The sequence below is a fragment of the Ziziphus jujuba genome, chromosome 1, assembly GCF_031755915.1.
Source record: "Ziziphus jujuba cultivar Dongzao chromosome 1, ASM3175591v1".
NCBI lineage: Eukaryota > Viridiplantae > Streptophyta > Magnoliopsida > Rosales > Rhamnaceae > Ziziphus > Ziziphus jujuba.
This window is the reverse complement of record NC_083379.1, coordinates 45,076,508-45,096,522: the sequence shown is the minus strand read 5'-3', so window position 1 is coordinate 45,096,522 and position 20,015 is coordinate 45,076,508. Positions and strand designations below refer to the sequence as shown.

At 34.3% G+C, this 20,015-nt stretch overlaps 3 protein-coding genes across 5 annotated transcripts; 1 reads left to right on the top strand and 2 right to left on the bottom strand.

The window, feature by feature from the left end:
- Positions 1–763: 763 nt before the first annotated feature.
- Positions 764–5,494, bottom strand: LOC107404869 (uncharacterized). The gene is made up of 9 exons (XM_060819997.1): positions 5,192–5,494; positions 4,274–4,867; positions 4,110–4,195; positions 3,641–3,994; positions 3,128–3,430; positions 2,787–3,032; positions 2,483–2,704; positions 1,681–2,239; positions 764–1,223 (listed from the first exon to the last, which is right to left on the bottom strand). The coding sequence occupies exons 1-9, from the start codon at positions 5,316–5,318 to the stop codon at positions 1,003–1,005; spliced, it is 2,712 nt and encodes a 903-aa protein (XP_060675980.1). The 5' UTR covers positions 5,319–5,494; the 3' UTR covers positions 764–1,002.
- A 138-nt stretch (positions 5,495–5,632) lies between these two features.
- LOC107405090 (large ribosomal subunit protein eL37x) lies at positions 5,633–6,670 on the top strand. The gene is made up of 4 exons (XM_016012101.4): positions 5,633–5,784; positions 5,874–6,009; positions 6,196–6,297; positions 6,402–6,670. Exons 1-4 carry the CDS (start codon positions 5,782–5,784, stop codon positions 6,446–6,448), a joined length of 288 nt encoding a protein of 95 aa, XP_015867587.1. The 5' UTR covers positions 5,633–5,781; the 3' UTR covers positions 6,449–6,670.
- A 1,298-nt stretch (positions 6,671–7,968) lies between these two features.
- On the bottom strand, positions 7,969–15,602 carry LOC107405068 (uncharacterized). 3 transcript variants are annotated; one of them, XM_060819979.1, is made up of 16 exons: positions 15,233–15,599; positions 14,989–15,137; positions 13,909–14,302; positions 13,636–13,813; positions 13,358–13,497; positions 12,041–13,274; positions 11,848–11,948; positions 11,562–11,706; positions 11,060–11,128; positions 10,923–10,968; positions 10,430–10,803; positions 10,090–10,169; positions 9,848–9,983; positions 9,015–9,201; positions 8,817–8,899; positions 7,969–8,421 (listed from the first exon to the last, which is right to left on the bottom strand). In XM_060819979.1, exons 2-16 carry the CDS (start codon positions 15,095–15,097, stop codon positions 8,287–8,289), a joined length of 3,411 nt encoding a protein of 1,136 aa, XP_060675962.1. In that variant the 5' UTR covers positions 15,098–15,137; positions 15,233–15,599; the 3' UTR covers positions 7,969–8,286. The 3 variants fall into 3 exon arrangements, with proteins under 3 accessions (XP_060675962.1, XP_048323627.2, XP_015867578.3); XM_048467670.2 differs by having other exon boundaries at positions 14,989–15,128; XM_016012092.4 differs by lacking the exons at positions 7,969–8,421; positions 8,817–8,899; positions 9,015–9,201; positions 9,848–9,983; positions 10,090–10,169 and having other exon boundaries at positions 10,663–10,803; positions 10,910–10,968; positions 14,989–15,602.
- Between the last annotated feature and the right edge of the window lie 4,413 nt (positions 15,603–20,015).

The following is a 20,015-nucleotide window of genomic DNA, read 5'->3' as shown; positions in this document are numbered from 1 at the left end:
CATTATTTTAGATTGAATGCTATTGGAGGCATATTAATTGGTTTTGCATATTTACATTTTATCTATGCCCATCCTACAGGTATTTCACGTGAAAGATATATTTTAACCTGAATTTTCAGATTCTGATACAACTAATTTGGTGGTTATTCCCAAGAATTATTGATAATTTACCTGAATTGTTGGAGGTAAGGGATTGTTGCTAATGTACCACGAAAACCCTGTTACAAAAGAAATGAAAAATCTTATTGCATTTATAAGAATGAGCTGCATGGTCCCCAATAGCAACATGCAAAAGAGTTATCAGGATAAGGTGCATTTAGATTTGTGCACATTGAAGTCACTTTCTCACAGTTGCTATGTTAAAAGCTTGCCAACAACCTTATACTATTTACTATTAGATCAAACACATTGATGCTTTTGGCAAATGTTGTTTGCCTTTCTTAAATAATGTAAAACGACGACAGGATTTACTTTAATTTCCCATGTTAACTTAGCTCACTTCTCAAACCTAATCATATGGCTGAAAGCAGATTTAAATCCCTAAAGCGTGTTCATTTAAAGCTTAATTGCTCCCCAACGACATCAACTGTCAGACCCATTTCTAACCCTTTTTCTTTTTCTCTTTTTCTCTTTTTCTTTTTGTTAGAAGCCCAACTTCTAACTTTAGACAAACGGCCACACATACAGATCTTATCAAGCTTAGTAATTTCTTTGAAATGAAAGTTCATTTTTAAACCACCCAATATAATAGGGATTGAAAAACAAAAACAAGAAAAGCACATGATACAGACTTATTCCACGAGATCTTTCTTTACATTCTTACAGCTTTGTTTGTCACTTCTTTTTTGTATCCCTGCTACTCCTTAGCAGCTACATCACCCACTAGAACAATATGAATTCCTATATAAAAACAATGCACAGCGTCTCTATGTATATACAATCAACTGAATGCAAATATTTATGTTTTCTATTCTCAATATCACCAACTTCCTCAAACTCTTTCTACTGAGTTCCTCTTTTGTTGTTAAGTTTAAAGAACTGATGCAGCATTCTATGCACTTCACCATAATTACAAGTTGAAGAAACAAAACGATCCCTTATCCATTGCGGTAGCTTGTTAGTAGGGTGTGGAAAGCTTCTCTTCAGGCAATCAGACGAATTTGCATACCGTGCGTCAACTAACAAAATTGCTGCATAGTCATTTATGTGCCGAATAGCTCTACCTATAACAACCAAGGAAAAATAATTTTCAAAACAATGCAATGTGAAACTAGTTATCACATATTTAAACACCATGACACAGTATATTTAAATGCATATGAGCCCACCAACATGTGTGGCATGCAAAAGAGGTTTGGCCTGCATTCAGAAAACCTGACCAAAGAGATTGCGTTACCCTGAACTGACCAATTAACTTTGTCAGATGGTCTTAGACATTGAGTATGGCAGCAGTACTTTGAAGAACCGAATAGCTATCTTTTGCTAATACTAAAATTTGACACTAGGGGAAATATAATCTATAGTAGATTTTTGAAAGATCTAAGTTGCCAAGTCTGCAAACATGAGTGATGAACACAGCATTCCAAGTTTAATCTCATTACATATTGCATGGAATAGTCCTGGAAAACAATCCCAATCTCATAGTCGCTAGTAGATAAGATAAAAGGGGTTAGCACGCACCAATGGACTGATTTACAGCTTTCATGCAAAGATTCTCATAATATTCTTTTCCTCTGTGCCGGCAACTTCTAAGGATGTCAAACCCAGCCTGTACATCTCCATTGACTGATGGATTGGAAGTTCTCATGAAATCAGAGTTTTGTAATCCTTCAATGTACTTCACCCTCTCCATCAACTCTAAGTCAGATGGGCTAGGGTAGGGTAATCCAACCATGACTATACATCGACCCATCCCATCACTTAAGTTGATACCTTCTGATATCTTCCCACCTACAACAGCAAGAAGTATTGCCCCACTTTGAGGAGAAGGGTTTCTTTTCACATCCCCAGTTGACAATGCATCCATTGTTTCCTTATATTGCTTGAGAACTGATTCAACATCTGTATTTTTTCTTGGCTCTCTAAATATGCGCTTCTTCTTCATGATCCTTTCAAGTATTCCTGAAGCCTTCCAAGAATCATAGACCATTCCTTCATAATCAAATGAAGAAAAGAAGACAACAATTCCTTCAGGAATTACTGTTGTCAAATTGCAAAGCAGAAGTCCCAGCTCCTGTATCTAAGTCCATTAACAAAGAATAGTCAGTCATAATCTTCTAAGCTTTCCAAGAAAGCATTAGAAGACATAATGTTATTGCAATTACCAAAAGTAACTTTCTAGTGACAAAAAGTCCAAAAATAAAAAATAAGAAAATAATCAATGGAAAATAGTTTTCTGTAAATTCCTACAAGTCAACAGAAAATAATCAAGAAGACAATTTTTCGTACAAGATTATCTCATATAAAACTGCAATACACTTACCATGATTGATAAGCTTCTGGAGCTATAGCTAAAATCAAAAGATTGACCAGAAGGGCCACGAGAAACTGCAATTGGCAAAATGCTCTCAGGAGGGACAATGTGACTACATGAAAAGAAATGCAACTTGTCTGGTGATAGCCATGGGAACAATCGCTCCCTAGTTTCTTCTATGGGTTGCAGTGTTCCCCCAGCTAGGACAACAGCATGTGCTTGATTTATAATCTACATAAAGTTCAGAGTTGATACATCACAATTGAGAGCCAAACATTAGATGTTAAATTCTAGGTAAGCAATTTAAGCAAACCTCAGAAAAAATCCTTTCCCCAGTCAACATAACATATTTTATGTATCCTTCTGGTTGTCCAGAGCATTTTGCTCTAGTCCTTGAGATGATAATCCTTCCATCGCCATCCTTATTTGTCAGAGAAAGCAGCATATTAGCTAATGCTCGGAAGCTGGATAAGATGCTTCCATCTTTACCACATTCCACAACACCATTGAGTGTCGCTCCTTTCTGTAGGCTAGCCACTTTATCTCCATAACTGCTGACCTGGAAAACATTTATAACCTCAAAAACCAGTAAAGAACAGGAAGAAGAATTATGCAGAACTAGGTTACAAGAGTATATTGATAATAAAGAATCACCTTGTCCATGATGTTGCTTTCTTTTATATACTGATGCAATCTGATCAAGTTGATATTGTCAATGTTTAGAGAAAATAAAAAATCATTAATGGCCACAGAGGAATCAGAAGCACCATTTTCTCCAGATTCCTTTTCAGTACATTGGAAAGAGTTCATATAATTTGCATCCTTCTCGTTGTATAAAATTTGGAGGAAAGCCCGAGCGAGGACCAGCAAAGTTTGGATGTATCTTCGATTACCAGGTCCCAAGAGATTACGAAACCTTTCAAAGTACTTCTGCACGTGGTAATTCACATCCTCCAGCTGTCAAGAAGTTAGGCAAACTGTTCAAATATCCAATTAAGTCAGCTCTATCTAAATAAAAACTATCAGAATCAAAAGCTGAAACTTCGCTGGTGCAATGTTGAAAAATCTAAGTACACTACATCAAATAACTAAAAGCACTCCGATATATTAAGGAAGCCATTTACCCAATTACATCAAATTATATGCTGCTGCCTTCGATTTGTTTACCTGTGAGAGAGTAATTTTTGAATCATACATGCTGATGAGGGAGTCAGCTAAATTGTGAGCCTCATCTATAATGACAATATTGTTCTTCAAATTCAGGCCAAGTGATTCCCGTGATGATTTTGACAGAAGGGATTGATAGGGCAGTACTACAAGATCCGCAGAAGGAACCATGCTTCGAGAGCCATAATATGGACAAGTATTCATATTTTTTCCAAGGTGAACAAGATCTTCAATATCCAAAGCACCTTGTTGAGAAATCTCATTCCTGAATTGCTTTTGTAGTTTATATTTTTGAAGCATTGGGCATCCGGAAGAAGCCTTGGTCCTCCGTATTCTTCCTCCTGCATCTAGGTGCTGCAAATCAGCGTTGCCATCAGTGGTAATAACAAAAACTATATGCTATGCTGCTCCAGACAATGAGCTGAGTATGCTAGCAATCAAATGGTGCTTGGTGACCACTAAACTGTACCTTGATCTTGGAAACTTCATTCTTCTTCTTTTGAAGCTCCAAGCATCTTTCATTGATGCGAGTGGAATCTCCAAGCTTAAGCACCTCTAAGAAACAAATTTACAAACATTTTAATGATACATAAACTGAGAATTCTTCAGCTAATCAATGATTAACAGCTATACCTTCATTAATGCAGAAGTTCTTCCTAGAGCCCAGAGATACAACCTTCATCTCATTAGCAAAGACTGTCTTTCTCAACTCCTTTATGAACTGTGATAGCTGTGAATGTGTCCGACTGCAAAAATAAACCTGCAACTTCTCCTTCTCTTCCTCATCATCCTCCTCATCAGACCCATCTTCTTCCTCATCACTTGATAAACCAAGACAAAACCCAGCGGCCTTCCTCTTCGACTTCCCATCACCAACGGCTCCTTCCTCTTCACTTTCATATTCTTCCAACAAAAACTCCTCATCACTTAACTCCACTGCATCCTTTGTCACCAGTACAGTTTTTTCTTCTTTCTTTATACAACTTCCACGGTTCTTTCTTTGATCAGCTTTTCCAAATCCCACCTGAAATTTTTCCTTCTTTTTAATCTTCTTCTCCGGAGCTCGATTGTCTTTGTTCACGGTAAAGTTTCTCATCCAGTCAGGTTCATCATCAGAGCCAAAGCCACCATCTTTACCACTGTTATTCTCATCAGATTTCTGTTGTTCCCTCCTGTCAACTACCCATTGCAATGCGCTACAAATCATACTCAAAGTTTTCCCAGTCCCTTTCCAAACAAAATGATTTCAGATTAATTCCAACATAAAAACATAAATAATATGACAAAAGAGAAACGAATTCCCGAAAGCTCAAAATTATCAGAAAAATATACCCTAAATTCAGAAATGCCGTAAAAATTTATATATATAACAAAAAAAAAAAAAAGAAATTGAAAATTTTTATTCCAGTTATAAACGACAAGGCTTGAGCAAGCTCGTTACACTTGAGATGCTCAACCAAATTATTACTCTCGGATTTCACATTAATTTAGGAGAATGAATTAGCTGACAGAAACTAGAGGGAGTGAGGGTGTGGTATTTATAGTGTTTACCGGTGGGGCTTTCGAGCATGGAAACGCCGCCAATATTAAGAGAGTGGTAGAGGGCGTTCATGAAATCGATCTGGATGGAATACGGCTTGTATGGAAATCCTCGAAACTTGTGTCCCTCTTCTTCCATTGCTACTGCTTTTCTTCTTCTTCTTCTTCTTCTTCTTCTTCTTCTTCTTCTTCCTCCTCTTCTTTCTTCTTCTCAGGGTCTCGTCAGGGAAAATGTCGTCGTTTTATCTATTTTTGGGTCGTTTGGAGTATGCCGTATTTGAGAGAGTGGCTTTTGCGCGCGCTCTCAAGTTTCAACCTCGCTCATAGCGGGAAAGGCAAGCGGATAATAGTTTCAAGCCCAGCCAACTACCTTTAAAGCCAGCCCAAACGAGGCCCAACTAAAACAACAAGGAGCCCACAAATGGATTACAACCCAAATAATTTTGACCCGATCCAACTTGTTTCATCTCCAAACGACAACCCTAAAAACTAAAACCCTCGCTCTTATAAAGCTTGTCATCTCCGCCGCTCAGTGTTGTTTAGGCAAAAAAAACACCTCCTCCTCCAAAGCATCTAGGGTTTCTGCATCTGTATCTGCTTCAATGGTACCTTTGTCCTTCTCTTCTTCTTGTATATGTTTCTTTGAGATCTGTAAGTGGTATAATAACTGGGTAATTGGTACAAAAAATGACAGGGAAAAGGAACAGGCAGTTTCGGTAAGAGGAGGAACAAGACCCACACCCTCTGTGTGAGGTGTGGACGCCGCAGCTTCCATCTCCAGAAGAGTCGCTGCGCCGCCTGTGGCTTCCCTGCTGCCCGCAAGAGGACATGTAAGCTCCTACCACACTTTCTATTTACCCTTCTTCTTTTTCTTTTTTACATCCTGAAATTGAAAATTGCATCTTTTATTGTCAGTTTGCAAAAATGAAAGGTTTTTTTTTTCTTTTTTTTTTTGGCTCTTTTTTGGTTTACTTATTTATTTGTTATTGTTTTTTTTTAAAAAAAATAAAAAATAGACAACTGGAGTGTGAAGGCAATTCGAAGGAAGACGACTGGTACTGGAAGGATGAGGTATCTGCGCCATGTCCCTCGCAGATTCAAGAGCGGTTTCAGAGAAGGTATGAGATCCTTTGTAATTTCAGTGCTTTGTGTTACTAATCTTGATGGGTTTTCATTATTGTGTATTGTGCTAATGTTTGTTTAATTGGGTTATGTTGAGCAGGTACTCAAGCAGCACCTAGGAAGAAGGGAGCAGCTGCTTCTGCTTAAGTGGGTTAGAGGATCATTTGAGCGAAATTTGGGTACCCAATTTATAGCTTAAGAGGGTGTTTTTATGTGTCGAGCAAAGTTTGAAAAAAATACATTGATTAATGGTTGTTTTGACAACTCTATTCCTTTGAGTAATTTTGATTTCCTTTAGTATGTAGTTTTCTCTAAATTTTGGATAATGATGATTGAGACCAATGTTATTTACGTTTTTGATTTACTTTATGTTTATGTTGTTTACGATATTTTTGTTGTTAATATTGCTCCACCTTGCAGTAACTGCTTCATGCTTTCCTAGTAGCAGAGTTTATTATGGATGTAGACATCTATTTTCCAATAGTTGTTTTGAGGGATCACAGCAATATTATTCCATCTTAGTACCCTCGTTAATATTTTTAGGTGTTATTAGCTTATTCCTTTGCCATCATTCTAATTCGAACTTAATGAGTTCAACTGGGGAGGAATCAGTTTGATGTGTAATAGTGTGATAATAAGCGTTTTATTGCTTTTATTTCCTCTACCACAACTTTTAGATTCTAGGTTGGGTGAGAAGTTGCACAATCATTCTCCAAGACTCGGGCCATGGGTTTTGTAAGGTTGTTATTAAGTGGATAACTCGGATTATCAATTCCTGCTTTTGATGATTGTTGCCTTGCCTCTAATGTGTGGCATTTGATAATCTTATTTTTCAAGAATGCTTTAAATTTAGTTGAGTCTTAGAGTGGATATTGAAAATGTTAAATCCACAGGAATTGTTCATTTGTAAATTTTTTTTTGCACTATTGGAATAATTTAGAGCTTGGTTGTGGGATTTTTTTTTTTTTTTTTTTTTTTTATGTTTGCAGTGCAGATTTTTACGATGAATAATAGTAGGGAAAAAGAATAAAAGAAAACAGAATTGCAGTTTTAAGAAAAGAAAGATTTTACATGCAAATAATAATAAATTTTATTTTATTGTTTAGTTTTCTTGAAATTTTAAAGATTTCAAAGTCTTTCTTGTTAGTCGATTTGTGTGGTCAACATATCGCCATTCTGCATCTGCGATGGTACTGTGGATTAAATGGCATTTGATGCCATTTGTGTCAAAAAATTAAAAGGCATATTTTACCAAAGACAGCCAATATCATTTGATGCGTCAATCTGGTGTCCGTGTATACACATATATATATATATATATATATATATTGTTTTCTGTAATTCAAGAATTTTCAACCTGAAATATTAATGAAGCTAAAGCTTGGTTGGAAAATCGATTATATTGAGGGAACTATTCTTGATCCAGTATATAAGATTCATGTTGGAGATTAGCGGAATTCAAAAAAAATGTTTGTCTAGCCTAAATCCAACACAAAAAAGAAAGGGATAAGAAAGGTAAATTAACGTTTCCTTGCCAGCAGTATTGGGTTTTTTGTTCCTGTACGAATACTGACGAATTAAAAATGTAGAAATATATTCTGGTAGCTTAGATTAACAAACACCTATAAACGTTATATTAAAAAAAAAAAAAAAAAAAGAGAGAGAGAGAAGAAACAAGCATCATATATATATTTGAAAAAATCTCCCTATTTTACGTACATTTTTCTCAAGCTGTGAAGCTATAGTGTAATTACAAATCGCTCAGATCGATGAATGAAATGATTCATCTTTGACACCGGTGCATGCATGCCAAAAACAATGATTTTTCAGTTGCAAAAACCCAATCTAACAAAAGAATTCACTTCTCAGGCTATGCACCTGAACAACAGAAAAACCAAAGAGAACCAGAAAAAATTCCCCCAAAAAAAAAAATTATATTTATGATCATCGCTTGATGTTGAAAATTGTATCTATAAACATTCGCATTAATGTGCTTTAAACTCTCCAAATTTATGCTTCTCTTCATGGAATTGCTTAAATATATAATCCAGCTCTGGAAATGCAGACAGGAGTAGCAGCTCAAGAAGATCAAAGGCGAGTTGCTTCAAACAGACAGATGACTGCACGAGAAAGGAGGGTCAATACACCTCTATAGAAAAAAAAAATATATATATATATATATATATATATATATATAATAATCAGAATAAAAATGCAAATCTTGCAAGAGTAAGATATAAACTTAAAAATTAATATCCATTCTCTTTTTTGATGGTTAGGGGGGCTTAGATCAGAGGGAGAGAGTGGAAAGAAAATAAACTTTCCCAAGCTAGTACCATTTTGACAGGAACGAATCGCTCGCATATTCGACAAGTGTCTTAAAGGACTAACACAGTTATTAAATGTCCAACATGAACACTTCTTGTACAACAAATGTTAATTTATGCTGTCGTAAAATACAACTTTTTGCTACGAGCACGTTGAAAAAAATAAAAGAGAAATTTTGCATGATTACCTGAAGAAAGAAATATAGATCCTTCGCACATTGTTGATACTCTTTATGACCGACAAGACTGACTATAGCAGCTGGTGCATTTTCTGCGTTAAAAATTATAATAATAATAATAATAATCCATTATATTTTCAAAGCAGGAATTCTTATAAAGCGGGAATATACAGGGAAAAATAGTATCTTGCAGGAAAAATATGTTACCTATCATTAGATCATATACAAACTTTGCCCGTCGCCGTGCTTCTTGTTCCTGCTGCTCATTTGTCATTCTAGGAGAAAATGCTTCTGTACGCTGCTGACCTTTAGGTGAAAGGGGGGATGGGTTTGTAGATGCTTGTGTTTGTCGTTTTGGATGCTTGGTTAGGAATATCCCATCAGGCCAGAGTATCTATTCAGTAACAAAGCAATCCATATCATACCAGTGTCTAAATCTTCTATCATTAATTCTTATACGAGAAAAAAAGTCTAGATGACGCTGCGCATTTATAATGATCTAAGAAATAGCAAAACAAGCTCAGGTTGTTTTGCTTCTCTTATTGATGCACTTTCAAAACCAGGGAAAATTTTGACAATCAATAGAATGTTTATGGTTAGTATAAGACTACAAGTAAATTATAGAACGCTAAACCATAATTTAACCAACTTCAGCACATTATTACAACCAAAAAAGAAAAAGAAAAAAAAATAAAAATAAAAATAAAAAAAACAACAACAACAACAACAATCAGCATACTGTACATGACAAGAAACAAATAAGTGCTCATTTGGGAGTGATTTTGAAAAGGCTAAAATCACTTCTGAACTGATAAAAACGCTGCACATAATGTTTCGTTGAAAAGTGTAAAATCACTTTCTAGTGATTTTGTTATTGGAAAATCACCTATGTGAGGATTGTAGAAGAAGAACCAATTAGTTGATTCTTGAAAAATTAGTTGAAGTGATTCTTAGGAATCACTCCCAAATGGACCCTAAATAATTTACTGAAAAGAAAAGCTAGCATCTAATAATAGAAACCTCGTGGCATGAAAGTGTACCTGCTCAACCCGCTTGATCCCTGAAGCAATCACTGGTCCCTTGCGCAGAAGCTGGATTTTCTCTATTAACCAATCATCAAAGGCATCACCCATTCCTAGTTGTAGGATTTGTTTGGCCACCCAGAAAGCCTGCCGCCTATATGGCACACCACATAATTGTTCAGAAAATGTTATATTATAAAACTCAGAAACAAAAATTATTCTCAGTATAAGCCTTATTCATACAATCAAACATGGAATACCTGATCCATCCACCATCTTGGAGCTGAAAAATGACATCCACCAAATCCAATATGGGAACGCTTAAATTTGGAGGCACCCACTGAATGGAAGCAATGTACATTAAAATGAGAAATACAAGCCAAATGAGTACAGATAAAGTTCTAAAATTCCAGTACATAAAGATATTATTAGAGAAAGTACGGCGCATCATGTTACAAGCATGACACAGATATCACAAAATTACATTTTCATATGAGTTTCCAAGACTAACTGAAAAAGCATCAGGAGGAGGAGGAAATAAAAAATAAAAAAATAAAAAATAAAAAGAGGAAGAACAAAAACAAAAAACTAGGAATTTACCTCTGTAGGAAGGGTTGGGTCATTAGCAGCATCTAGAACGAACTCTGATGCGTCACCCAAACCATTGTACTTTCTCTCCTTCACCGTAGTGGTGCCCAAGTTTCTGCATGATGATGCACCTGTTTGTGCTCTAGCTTCTGAATCACTGCCAGATTTGTCAAATGACTTCTTATATTCTTTACCCACAGGAGAACTAGAAACACCTTTTGCATTCAACCTAAATCCATCTGTCGAAACATTATTCTGCATCTGTAATGGAGGCTCCCTACTTTCCACGCTTGGATGATCTCTCTTCGAGGAGGCATGACCAGTCACAAGCCCACCATAGTTTGAAACCCTCCTACTCTTCTCAGATGGCTTGTCTTCTAGATCAACTATAAAGTTCCAAACAAACATATAAACTTTAATAAAAAAAATAAAAAATACTCAGAACCATTCAGATGAGGCAAAAGAGAGATTACAAAGTTTAACATTCTGTACATGTAGAAATCACCTGACAAGGTTTCAACGATGGAAAAGGAATTTGAGAAAATATATGTCTGCATTAAATTATATTAAAAAAAAAAAGTAAGAAATCCTCTTATTGAAAATTCATAAAATACATTAAAATAATTGAAAAAGATTATTTACCTGAGAGTCAACACTTAAAAAGTCCCAAACTTCAATTGATCCTGAAATTGTTGGAAGCTCCATGAGCTTCTGAAGAACACAAACAAATAGAGTTATTGAAAGATAATGCAAACAAGAAACAAAATCATTACTTATGACAAACAGAACCAAATTTCTAAATAAGCAAGAGTTCTTCCTCATGTGTTAGCTGCATCCCACATTTAGAGGTTACATTCCAAAATTAGGTGCAAACAAGCATTTGCGGGTTGCCAAAAAGATGGAAGATAATCCTGCCTCTAAATAAGCATATGGTTCTACTGATGTATGAAGATCAAGTGGTTAGAGACCAAGAGCTGCTGCCAAATTACTAAGTGTTGACATCATGAAAAGAAAACAATATCACATAACAATCCTAACCATAATAAGGTTGTAACTAAAAAATATCTCGCATAGATGCCAATTCCACCTCATGCAATTGATAACTAATTAACGATGCAAGAAAAGTGCGTTTTGAGTGTTTAACCTTCAAGTAATCATCAAGCAATTTACAACGTTCTTGAATGACAGGCACATCCGAACCAGTTGACAGAAAGTGCTTAGGGGGCAAATGAAGATTATATTCTGAAAACTCCTTGAGACGCCGATGTAGCTCCTCAAAATGACGAAACCTACAGGAAGAAATTATGAATTTCAGCTTCAGAAGACGAGAGGATAACGAAACATTGTAGGTGCAGTTACTTTGACATGTTAGAAGGCCGAAATTATCTTCAAAGCAAAAAAATTAGAAGTTTATAGCACAATTATAACACCTTCTTTTGATTGACCAACTATTATTATTTACATCAGTAACAGATATGGAATATACGGCAAATGTTTTTGAGCCACTCTTCACAATATTTGCACCCAATACCTGCAAAAGCAAATGTGTTCACATTTATTACATAATCTATGTCAGTAATAAGAACTACAAACCCTATCAATAATCAAGTTCCAGGGCAGTACCTCACATCTCAACTTATAAAATGAATCCACAGCCAACGAATTTTTCAGTGAATTAACCCCCAGACCATGACTTTCTGAAATAGAAATAGAGGATGCAGATGAGGAAGCAGCTGCCCCACTGTAAATTCTACCTAAACTTTCGGTCTCAGAATCATCACTAGAATCCCTATCATTTGCATGTCTTTTTAAAGGATTAAGTATATCCTGTCCATCCCCAGACAAGAAGCTTGTTCTCTCAACTTCCTGCCAAACGTGCACCTTCTGATTGTTTGGTCTAGATCTCTTGTGGCCAGACTGGGTTTTAGATACTCTTTGATAGTGAACATGCCCTTTGCCAGTTTTTTTGCGCATATGGCCTTCATAATTTTCAAGTGGATGGTGAATGTGAGAAATAGTCATATTTCTATTACTTTTACCATCCCAAACCTTAGTTACCGGAGAATCAAGACCTGTTACACTGCCATTTTCTTCATCTTCAGACGTATATGAGGTGCTGCTTCCTGAGTCAACCTCCTCCAAATGCATCATGTTTTTCTGATCATCTTCTTGATATAAATTAACCTGAGAATGGCTAGGTATGTTTTGAACTACATGGCTGGATATATTTTCCTCCTTAAATTGATCAGCATATCCATATTGTATGGGAGTGCTCCCAGAAGGATTTAAGTTTGTGACAAATTCCTTTTGTTTGGGCTTGGATATTGCCTTAACATTGTTCTCTGGGACTAACTTCCCACTTGTCTGTGGGACATGTTCAACAAACCGATTTTCACCAACCTTGTTTCTGTAGTTTCTCCCCTTTGTCCACATGTTCTCAAAATGTTCAGGGGCAAGAGCTTGAGTTTTTCTACGAGAAATCAAATCGAGCATGTCACCCCATTCTCCACCTTTGCAGTGTGGTTGAATATTTCCATCATCACTTGTTTCAGAGTTCACAGGCAATGAACTCCATGATCGGTTAGATCGAGCATCAACTGAAAGCAGGGGATCTTTTGCAAGATTTCCATTTACATTATTGGCAGCAGGTGTAACTGCAGTACTTCTTGACTGATTACTTTTTAACTGCACAAGTTCAACACCAGTTCCAGTAGGATCTAAGAACCTAGAAAAATGATCAGATGATATTTTTGGAGGCCCATCTGGTTTGGGCTGAGCAGTCTCATTCACAGTGGTAACTGCTTTATTCGACTTGGCCCTATTGATGACTAAAGATTCAATTCTTTCATTAATAAACCTGTCATCAAATAAATTGTAGAGAAATTATAATGGCATCAACAATTAAAAACATAGATAAAACTATCCATAAGGAATTAATACCTTGGATTGGCCAAGTTTAGGACAGGTCGCACTGCTGCACAAGCTAGAAGCTCCCTGGCAACATAACGGAAGAAAGAACACTGCAGATCTTCAGGCTTGAATGTGAAAGAGATAAGACCATCCACAATATGCTGCAATACCTGCAAGTACAGAGAGTACAATCATCAGTATTAGAAAGCTAGATATATTAAAGGTATAATAACTACAGATCTTCCAAGTGACATTTATCATAGAGTAACTCATGGAGCATAAATTCATTATTCAGAACAGTAAACAACCTTGTGCTCAGCTTCAGCAGAAAACAAAGCAGGATGCAATTTGTTCTCAGCAGCCAAGACGTGTCTTAGTTCAATATCTCGGTGTTCAATTGTTAGCAGTCCTGATTGTTGCTTTTCAATCTTTGCTTGAGTTGCACGAAAAAGCTCCAAGTGAGTACAAATGAGAGTTACAAGATCCCTGTACCATTCAAGAAGCTTTAGTTTCCCAATAATCATCCTATAGACAAATCCAAAGTTAGAGGAAATTGCTTTAAGGCATTGTGTAACTAAAACCTTGTGAGGAGATGAATTAGATTTATGTTCCTCATGCGTGCTGAGATTTCCCCAAGAACACCATTAAGGATACGCACAAGTTCCTCTGGACCTTCTTTATCAGGTGTCAACCGTGAGTACCAGAGATCTGTCACCCACTCGGAAACTAAATGTCTAATTAAGTGATCTATTGCATCCTCAACAACAGGGGAATTCACTTTCTTTCTCCACTCGGACTTTTCAACAAGTTTAGGCCTTTCAAGAGGTTTTTTCTGCGAAAGAGTATTGGCTGAGGATGATTTGTTATTGTATGCTGCAGCTTTTCTCCGCATATCAAGATCCAGAGATAGATAGCGAAGGATGACAATTAAAGAGGCAGCCGCAGGCAAGTTGACCCAGACAGACGAGCTTGTCACTGGAATAAGAATAAGTAGAATAAGGTGCTAGTCATTCTAAGTAGAATAAGGTGCTAGTCGTTCTCAAGCCAAAAAAAGTAGACATGTGATGTTTTTTCAAACCAACATTCTCCGTGACTACCAGGCAATTTAGAGCTCTATAACCGTTGTAAACATTATATATTTTAATAGCTCTACCAAGACCATTATTAGCAGCTTAGCACCTTGATGAAAAAATAAATTAAATCCCATTTAAAATTTAGATCCATAAGACAATGCAAAAGACAGTTGACTAAGAAAATCAAGCCAAGCATGTTATCACGGTTAAATATGCAATGAAAGGAATTTCGTGGCAGATTAAAAAGAAAAGTAACTGACACTTTGAAAGGCCCATTACAACAATCAAAGACAGTGAAAGACTAAGCTAAATTTATCTAGATGGACCAAATAAGATAATGGTCAATATGCATACGAATAAATTATAATACCGACATTGCCTATAAATTAAAACCATTCATATCAAAACAGAACCATCACAGTCTACACTAAGCAACCATAGACAATAATGCATGTTAAATATAATTTCACACATGATAAGGAACAAAATTAATCCAAATTTGAACATAAACCAAACTAAATTCAAAACACTTCACAATTCGAATGAATTCAAAACAAAAATTTTAATCAAAAAAATAAGTGAACTCACAAGACATGAGGTATGACAAACCAACAACGCATATCACCAGCATGACAATCCGCTTCTTGGCTTCCTCAACGAGGTCACGAACCGTGACCTGCTGCTTTTGCGTGCTCATTTTTTAATCAAAATCCAAACTTCCTCTCAAGCTGTCAAGCCTATAAATTCCAACGGCAGAAGCCAAAAGAAAAAAAAAAAAAAAAATTTCAAAATCTAAGCCCTCAATCCAATCACTTTCGGTCTTGGATCATACCGAGGATCGAGTACAAAGCCTGTAACAAATCGAATCGAGAGCATTCCAGAGGACACCGCGATCTGATTGCGAAGTCTGGTGTTTGGAAAGAAGGAAAATGAGAAAGAAAAAAGGGCAATAACAGTGATTGGAATTTGGAATGGTTAAGAGTTCAACGCCGAGACCGTTAGGTTTTGATGTGTTGGCTGTGCTTGCGTATGTTTTTTGTGTATGTGTGTGTGTGTATGTGCGTGTGGCTGTATTTCACACCTTCTGTCACTTTGTTCTCATTTTTTTTTTCCTTTTTTCTTTCTCTTTCCCTTCTGCTCTGTTTGGATTTTTGGGGGTCGTGGAGAACTGGTTCTCTTCTCTGGAATTTCAACCGCCAAGTCATTGATTCTGCTGTTTTTATAATTTTTTAATTTTTTTTTTTGGTAACTTTTTTGCCGTCTAAGTTCTGCATCCCCAAAATTAACGTGTTTCTAAATTTTCTACTCTCTTATTATTTTATAATTTTTTTTATCTGAAAACAAAAAATTCAATTAGTATAATTCATAAAATATAATAAACTGACATATATATCTATATATATATATATGTGCATTTTATAACTACTAACTGTAAATGGGTCATTCAAACATTATTTTATTTTATTATTATTATTTTTTTTTGCTGAGACATTCAAATATTAATTTAAATATAATTTTGATTGATATTTAATTAATGACCAATCTATGTGACATTTAATAAGGATTCAAAGAAGTTAAAAAGTATGTTGGATTAACTTAATAAATAATATTAGTTTTTGGGTGATAATTTAAGAAGTAATCGAATTAAGAGAAAAGGCTGAATTTTACCAAAATAATAATAATAATAATAAAAAGGGTTGAAAAGCAGTACACTATTTAGAGTGACACATCCATATTCGTTTCTTTAAATTTTTATAATTAATATAAATAACCAAATATTTTGGAGCAACAAAAAAGAGGGGTGAAATGCCATTTGAACAAATTCATTTAAGAAAACTACCAGTGGGGCAAGGAAGAAATTGTTCAATCAATATTAATAATATTAAGCCTTGTCATTTTTTGGATATACATTAAACATTGTAATTTAATAGTGGGACAGCGAAGACATTGTTCGAATTAATATTAATAATATTAAACATTACCAATTTATTTTGGATAAAATAAATATAGTAATTTAAAAGTGTATATTTGTATTTGATTAAATTAGGCATTGTCGTACCAAAAAATAAATTAAAATGAAAAAGGCACTGGAGCTACAACGTAATGATATATCAAGAGTAGAGCTATTTTACAACATGAATTATAGAGAATTTTAACACTAAATATGATTGAAAAATCTGGAGTTATAGTCAATAATTATCGTCAATTAAATCGTCACAATAGTAAAGTCTTTGATAAGTATCCCAATAGCAAAGATTTGTTTTTTTTGCCTTTTTGGTAATGATCCCAACAGCAAAGTCTTTTTTTTTTTTTTTTTTTTTCCTGAAAACAGCAAAGTTTGTACTAGGAGTATAAAAGATATTTATATTTAGTCCAGCTTCAAATAACAATCTCATGGTTTGAATTTCAAATTTAGAATTTAGTAAAATACTTCATGAAAATTAGTCAAAAAATTAATATTCATATCGATATATATGTAGATATATAATTGTTTTATTAAGTCATTATAGCCCCTAAATTGATTCAAAGATGATTTGAAATACTAAAGCTTTTCATAAATTCAAACAAATTATTAATACGTTTTTGAATTTTAAAATAATATAAGTAAAAATGGGAACCTATATATATAAATATAAGCATGTGTGGAGAGAGGAATAAAGAAATGATAAATTCAGTTTTGGGCATTCGTTGCCATACATATAATTGGAAACCATGGAATTTTAAGCATTGTAGTGTAGGAGAGATGGGATACGGTATTTGGAATTTTGGTATTGTCTTACTGAGCATACACGTGCCTCTGGATATGCACACGTGTACTGCAGTTAGGTACCCATCCTATTCGGTGGCTTAAAATTCAGATGTCCACCCCGTATTTATTTAGCTTTTCAGTGAAACAACATATTCTATATAAATAAATAAATAAAAAAGTGGAAAAAAAACTCTTATAAATACACTTATTTAATAAGTAAAATGTCACCACACACATATATATATATATATATATATATATATATATAGCTTGACTATGAAAGATCAAAATAAAATAAATAGAAAGCTACCATACCAATATTTTGTATCTTTTAATTAGCTTATGGTGCATTCCTTATTATTGTATATTGATTTCTAAAACACACAACAATATCCTTTAAAAAAAATATATCAATAAATAAATAAAAATAGACTTAAAAAGAAACTATTAATTAAAGTAATTTGGGAATTAGAAAATTAAATAGGTGCATGCATAACGTGATTAGTACTTGGTTGAATTATAGAGAATTGAGAGAGAGAGAGAGAGAGTTGGAAGGGGTCTCATTGGCCATGTTAGCATTGAGATGTCACAACAATAATTAGTATCACTAGTCAATGTCCAACACTTATTAGTTGGATTTCATAAAAATTAAAAAAGACACTTGCTTAGCTGGAGATTTGCTTGGCAAGTTGGTGAAGTACTATTTGGGTGTTTTACAATAATACCACGTGTCGACTTAACTCTGGGCTACTCGTTCCTATTTTTGCTGAAAATAAAATTAATTAAACGCAAAAGCATTATATACTTTTAAGCCTCCATTCCTTACCATAATTCAAAATTGAAGAAGAAACAACCTGTACCTTTTATGAAAATGAATATAATATTTTAGAGAAAGGGGCTACGTTTCTCAAGAAACTCTTTAAGACATGGCAGCCCCAAAAAAAAAAAAAAAAAAAAAATAAATAAATAAATAAAGGAAAACCTTTAAGACATCATTGTATGGTCTTTTATATTTTTAAAATTCACAGTGGGCCAGCAAAAAAAAAATTATATCATAATAACTTTACTACCACATACATATTTTTATCAAAATATTTTGTAGTTTTTATCAAAATATAAATGTATTTTTTTTTCTTATGAATTTCTTTAAAATATATTTATGTTGTTTTGGTAAAATTAGATGGTCCATGCAATAATTACACTCATTTGAAATGTAACCATTTAAATTTATAATAATTAGTTTTTTTTTCTTTTTTGATAAATTCAGTTTAGAAACTTATATTATACTTATTTTTTCAAAATATAATATTTAAATTACTTCAAAAAGAAAAGAGAGATATATATGAGCATTACATATTATTTAATTAAGGCTGTAAACCAAGGCATGCAATCAAAATCAACATAACTATTCTTCAAGTTCATGTTTTAGGGAAAAAAAAGAAAAAGAAACTGTTTTTCAAGTTTTTTAATTAGTCTTGAATGGTTTATTTGAAATAATATGAGAATTAAAGGAATGATTTGGGGCAACAATCAAATTCTCTCAATCTAGCTATCTGAGTGTCTTATTAATTGGCTGATCATTCTCAAATCCCTGCTATAAATTAATTAATTAAAGCCATTAATTTATAAACATGAACAGATGATGAGTCTATATATGTATCATAAAAATGTAGAATTTCCTGATCGAAATGAACTGGAAGTAAACAACTAAAATGTACAGTTGAATTTGGAAAGACTCCTCAGTTACATGCAACAGTTTATTTATTTATTTAAAGGTGCCTAATTTGGTGTAATTTTCTTGATGGGATTCAGCTACATGCTAATTAATTAATAATCGGGAATTTCCCAACATGAGCAAAAAGCTTTCACCTATAATTTACAGGTTTAGCTGGTTGTTGCAACTACATTAATCCCACCAAAAATCATTGAGAAAATCAAGAAAAAAGCAGAGTAAAGACAGAGAGGCAATGAAAGGTGGAAACAGAATGAGAGTTATGATTGTGGTGAGCAATATGTTTTTGTTTGCGAGTGCAGTGGATGTTAATGTAGCTGAGATTTCACCCTCTGCTTCTGCTTCTGTGGTCCATCCCAATAAAAGTTGTCGTTTCAAAATGATTCAAGAAAAGCATGTTCGGTCCTTCTCAATTCTTTCTTTGCTAAAAATTCTAGCAAGCATGAATCTAAGGATCATTCTGCTGGTGAAGTTGTCTATGACTGTTCTCATGGTTGTTCACTCTCTATTCTATCGGCTGAATCCCAAACTACAGGTAAGCATATATAAATATCCATCGGAATGCCTCATCATCTTCTTCAGTTATTTTGAATTTTACCTTTTGTTTGTAAAATGGTACTTAATTTTTATGTACGTTGTTTTGTTGTAAATTGCAGATGTTTATAAAGCAATGAATACCGTGGATTCTTGCTATGACATTGACCAACTGTTTCAACATCACCAATGTCTAGGCCTTGCTCTGCTGCATCACCTTTATTATTGTTAATATTAATAAGTCATGTCTTTAAGATGATGTAAAGTAATGTACGTTGCTCAATTAAATAATGGATTGGATTCATCCCTTTTTCAAGTAATTTATGTTTGAAATTATGAGATATATCAGTGCAGTGAAACTTTCTTTTTTTAACTGGCATGGAAATTTTGATGATGGTAGGAAGAAAGATAATATATATACATAACCCAATTTGAAAATTCAATTGCACCGTTTTGCTTGTTTTGGAAGTCTCAAAAACACTAAAAAAAAAAAAAATAAATAAATAAATAAAAAATCAACCATCCATATACGCATATATATCTACGTACCAGGTAATAATTTCTTTTATATATATATATAGAGAGAGGTTTTACCAGGTA